This window comes from Haliotis rufescens, unplaced genomic scaffold, assembly GCF_023055435.1.
Source record: "Haliotis rufescens isolate VD_foot unplaced genomic scaffold, xgHalRufe1.0.p SCAF_5, whole genome shotgun sequence".
NCBI lineage: Eukaryota > Metazoa > Mollusca > Gastropoda > Lepetellida > Haliotidae > Haliotis > Haliotis rufescens.
Genome location: NW_025964223.1, coordinates 12798273 through 12803510, shown reverse-complemented (window position 1 = coordinate 12803510; position 5238 = coordinate 12798273). Strand labels below are relative to the sequence as shown.

Genomic DNA, 5238 nt, shown 5'->3' with positions numbered 1-5238 from the left:
CGCCGCACTCAGCAATATTCCAGCTATATGACGGCGATCTGTAAATAATCGAGTCTGGACCAGACAATCCAGTGATTAATATCATGAGCATCGATCCACGCAATTGGGATCGATGACATGAATCAACCAAGTCAGCGAGCCTGACCACCCGATCCCATTAGTCGCCTTTTACGACAAGCATAGTCACCTTTTACGGCAAGCATGGGTTGCTGAAGACCTATTCTACCCCAGAATCTTCACGGGTCCATAAAACACTGAGTGAGGGAGAATAAACACATCAGTATCACACTCGGCAATACTCACAGTTTCTTTGGTTTTTTTTCTTCTTGTGGCCTGGGCTCTGTCGGGGTCCTAAAAAATGTCCTCGGCCACCTCGAGGATAGGGATTGTAACTCTGCTGGTAGGGTCTGTTACCATGGTTACGATGCTGGGCGTAGCGGCCTCTGCCTCGATTGGCATATCCACCACGGTATGATGGCATCCTAGTTGAGCTGGATTGAAAAGGCCATGCCTTAGCTGCTCCCTTGTTGCTTTTTTCAATGTCCTCCAATCTCTTAGCTGTGTCACCTCCAAACAAGTGTGCATTTATTGGCACTGAGGAGGCAAACAAGGGGTAGTAACTGCTGGCAATATCCAGCTTTATCACGTCTCAGCGACGCATGTTCAAGTCAAAATTGGCAAAACTGGCCATTTCTATTGCAGCAACCCCCTCTTTCATCGAATCAATCAAAGCTGGTTGATGTTCTTTGGATAGTTTGTTTTTTAAAACATCAAGTTTATAGTGGACGTCATCAAGGTGATGGTCTTGATTAGCATCCACTGTGTACTGTGTACGTTGAAGTTTCTTGTATCGAACTTGTGTAGCCGGTTTCATAAGTGTCCACACCAGGTCATCCACCCGAGTTTTGACCAAAGACACACAGTTGGTCTCAAAACTGCTTCCATTTTGGTTTTAATGCGACCATCCTCCGGCTTATCTTTCTTGAAGAGAAGGTCATCAACAATACCAGCAAGTAAGGTATTTACAGGAGGGGCTGTCTGCTCCTTATTGATAAGATCATTGTGAAGTGCCTGAAAAACACCACAGTTCTATGTCTGTGGGGGCTGGTCACTGGTTTGGGTGACAGGGGTCTCATTTGACCTACCACAAAATTGAGCAACTAATTCTGCTGCTTGATCCCGAGTCACAGGAATATCATCACAAACACTGTTCTCATCACAGAAGTCAAATGAGGGTTCTGTGGAATCTGTCCACGATTGTTTCAGGCCTGCAAACCCGTCACAGATTGACGATTTTAAGTCCCTTAAGGCACTAGTGAAGGCTCCCAAGAGTTGATCTGGCAAGGTCGTCGTGTCACGTGACTGTGTCGCCGATGGACGGTATGGGAAATGTCGAGAAGGGCCAGGCCGAGATGCGTAAGCATGGTCCGACACCTCATCACAGCCTTCATAATAATACAGTTTCTTCAAGTCCGTTTGAACCGATTCACGTTCTTTACACTTGACCCCTCTAGGGTCAGGACTCCGACTGCCCCTGGGCATACTTGTAGTGGGCTGCATGTCGGCCATATTGACCTAATTTCCTGGACTGCTCGAGTCAACACTGGTCAAAGTTTATGTCTATAATAGGTCAGGCACGCTGACCTCACGCCCAATAAAACAGCTAGTTGAGTATAGTTATAGTCGCAACCATAACCAATCACTTAGAGGGCAAGTACAAGTAATTCTAAGAACTTTTAGTCAAAATAAGTACCTGACAGCGAAAAACAATCACAACACTCGAAAGTTAATGGCGCACTGACCCTCGATCGCTCTGCGCAATCTCAAGTGCACCGGAAGCATTTGTGACGTAGCAGAATCTCTCTATCTGTGCATGGTACGCTGGTTACAGGTTTTGGCTGTCCTGCTTTATGGCAGTTCTTCATTTTCTTTAATCCTCTCCAACACTTGTTATTTCCTGATTTCATACTGTGAATGAAATCTGACGTCTTTTCATTAACTCCCTCCAGACTGATATTAGACATTTTCATTCTTAGTTCTTTCAGGCGAAGATATTGACTGGTAACATCTCCTGTACCATGGACAGCTTTCAAAATGTCAGCATTCATGTCCTCAAATGGGAAACAACTCCATCCCCACAACGGTCCCCATTTCCTTACAAAGGTCACAAGATGAACACAATTATTGGGAACATTCAAGCCACAGCTACCTTCTCCATAGAGTTCTCCAAACTTGGAGTAAAAATGGTCAAGCAATGTCTCAGCCCTGTCAAGATCGACCTCACTTATCCCATCTCCAAGGAGAATGGGGGCACGGGTGGCCCAGTCGTCTAAGGCGCCGCAATTCTCTGTGCAGAGTTGCGTCCCTTTGTCACGCCAGAAACCTATGATTGTGGGTTCGAATCCCAGTTCGCCCTGATTATGTTTCTAGGTTTGTCAGCACCATACCCGTGCTCGTGGGTTTCACCGAAGTGATGTCTAAGTGGTGTCTAAATGTCTAAGACCTGCATCACTTCGGGCTTTCCACCCACATTAAGCTGACACGCCGTGATATGACTGGAATAATGTTAAAAGCAGCGTTAATCCCAACTCACTCACCCACTCCAAGGAGAATGTGTATTCCCTCAAACAGATGAGCGAAGTGTTCCAAGTATACAGTATCCAATAAACCATTTAAGCATGGAATTGAATAAAAAAGCAACCATGCCTGGAGTTCTGTTGCTTTCAGATGGTTATAATTCTTTTCCAGGTCTCTTGGCAAGCGGTCCACATAATCTGGTGGGCAAATATTTTTCAACCTGTTGGCAGTAGTTCTGTTTTTTTCCTACAAGATATGGTTCACCATTACTTGTTGGTGACAACCACATGTATAACATCTTGGTAACTCCCAAAGGGACTCCATGCATGTAATTGGGTACTACTCCAAGGACAACATCAAACCACGGCATAGATGACAGGCCTGTCATGCCACAAATACCTTTAAGACGATTGGTCTTTGTTGCTTGTGGTCCCTTGTGATATTTGATATCATCAGATTTTCTACTATCAGGTCTTTCAGAATAAGGTTTGTAGGGGTAATGGCGAGCATACCGTCTTCCTTGAGTCACACTTTCCCCTTCTTCCTCACACGTACTGCATCCAAAGCTTCCATTGTGCATTGTGCATTGTCATATTTAAAACATATGCTTTGGCTTGAAGATCCATTGTTGCAAGTAAAACTGCCATTTTCACAACAAAGGGATGATCACGAGCAGGTGAAAGCTGGATTGATTTGCCATTCTCATACAAGGTACACATTTCCTCGCCAAGTGCACACATATATTGTTCAAAGGTGGATTACCTTTGCCTTGCCAAATTTCTGCTATCAGGATATTTTCCCTTCCAATCTCAAGAGATGGTGGCAATTCATTGACGGCCAAAAATATTGGCCATAGCTTCACCTTAGATGAGTTGTAGAGGGGAATTCCATCAGTATTAAATACTGTGCTTATATTGTGTGGATGTGCAAGGAACATGCCTTCTTCACAAAGTGCCCTGTAGCTTTCTCCATCAATTACAGCAGTCAAATCAGCAGGGTTACTTGACTTAACGCTTTCAATTGCATCCCATACATCTTTCGACCCGTGAAGATCCGGGATAGAATAGGTCTTCAGCAACCCATGCTTGCCATAAAAGGTGACTATGCTTGCCATAAAAGGCGACTAACGGGATCGGGTGGTCAGGCTCGCTGACTTGGTTGATGCATGTCATCAATCCCAATTGCGTGGATCCAAATTGTCCAAATGTTTTGATCATGCACGCTCCAATCAATAGCTTTGCCATGCTCAATGTATGCTGCTACTCATTGAGAGAACATCACATGATAATTGTAGAAGGCTGGTGTTTGGGATGTCCTGTATTCTATGTTGTAGTCATATGCTGACAACAGAATTGCCCAACGTTGTAGTCTAGCTGCCGCTAACGTTGGAATACCAGTCTTTGGTCCGAATATCTTAGTGAGAGGGTGATGATCTGTAACAAGTGTGAATTTCTTACCAATGAGGTACTGTGAGAACTTCTTCACACTGAATGTCAGGGCCAAAGCCTCCTTGTCGATTTGAGCATAGTTGAGCTCTGTGCTCGTTAATGTTCTGGAGGTGAAGGCGATTGGTTTTTCTCCATTCCTGGTGACATGCGATAACACTGCACCAACCCCATATGTAGAGGCATCACATGCTAACTGGTAACTCTGGACTCTGAAATCTCCACAAAGTCTTATTTTACCATTCTTCTTAACCACGGAACTATTGGCATTGCCCAGTCACTAAAGTCAACAGGTTCAATGATTTTCTCCCGTACCAGCCTGTCAATTTCTTCATCCACTTTTGGGCATAGAGAATAGGAGACTGGTCGTGCTTTAACAAACTTTGGCGTCACTCCATCTTCTACTTCAATCTTTGCTTTAACATTTTTCACTGTTCCAAGCTCCTTGCGAAACACTAGTGCATGAGCTTGTAAAATGTCCTGTAACTCGCCTTTAGTTTCTCTGGGTACGGCTGTTAACTTTTTAATCGATGGCCAGTCAAGCTGTATCTTGCGTAACCAAGATCTTCCCAGTAAAGACGGCCCTGGACCATCAACCACATACAACTCTAAGTCCTCCCTCTGACCTTGATATTCGACGATAACGTCTAACTCCCCTAACTCCCCTTCAGGTTTAACTGGTTGACCTGTATAAGTCTTTAGAACAACATCAGTTTTGTTCAGGTTGAGATCACTGAATCTAGATTTATATTCTTTGGTTGATATGATCGATAAGGCTGATCCTGTATCGAGCTCCATCTTCAGTTCTCTGTTGTGGATTTTCGAATACACCCAAATGTTGTCGAGGTCGTGACATTTCACATAGAAAAGAGGAAGTTCATTCATATCGTCACCTTGTTCTTCATCTAGATGATGAACCTGTGTTTGTCATAACCTTGTTTCTTCCTCCCATCTGATCTTAATGGTTTAGATCTACAGATAGCTTTAATGTGTCCAGGTTTGCCACATTTGTAACATTCAATGTCTTTGAACCAACAGTCATTAGCATGATGATTTGTCTTGGAGCAGTGACTACAGCGTGGATATGTGTGACTCTTGTCATGCTTATCTCTGTGGAAAGTTTTCTTCTTTACTGATAACTTGTTTACTTGATGTTACCTTGTTGTGTAATTCTTGAGTGTCTTTGGTAGCTGTCTCAAGGGAAACTGAAATCTTC

General features: G+C 43.9%; 1 protein-coding gene across 1 annotated transcript; it reads right to left on the bottom strand.

Annotated features, from left to right (window-relative positions):
• Positions 1-1779: 1779 nt before the first annotated feature.
• On the bottom strand, positions 1780-4907 carry LOC125373034. The gene is made up of 3 exons (XM_048383841.1): positions 4263-4907; positions 2598-2823; positions 1780-2314 (listed from the first exon to the last, which is right to left on the bottom strand). Exons 1-3 carry the CDS (start codon positions 4905-4907, stop codon positions 1824-1826), a joined length of 1362 nt encoding a protein of 453 aa, XP_048239798.1. The 3' UTR covers positions 1780-1823.
• Between the last annotated feature and the right edge of the window lie 331 nt (positions 4908-5238).

What these genes read in the sequence shown, in the direction of transcription:
- LOC125373034 (XM_048383841.1), bottom strand. Translation starts at nt 4,907, where the DNA reads ATGAATGAACTTCCTCTTTTCTATGTGAAATGTCACGACCTCGACAAC. An exon ending in TTCCGTGGTTAAGAAGAATG is followed by an intron (nt 2,824 to 4,262) that starts GTAAAATAAGAC and finishes CATATCTTGTAG; the next exon opens with GAAAAAAACAGAACTACTGC. An exon ending in ACACATTCTCCTTGGAGTGG is followed by an intron (nt 2,315 to 2,597) that starts GTGAGTGAGTTG and finishes ACTGGGCCACCC; the next exon opens with GTGCCCCCATTCTCCTTGGA.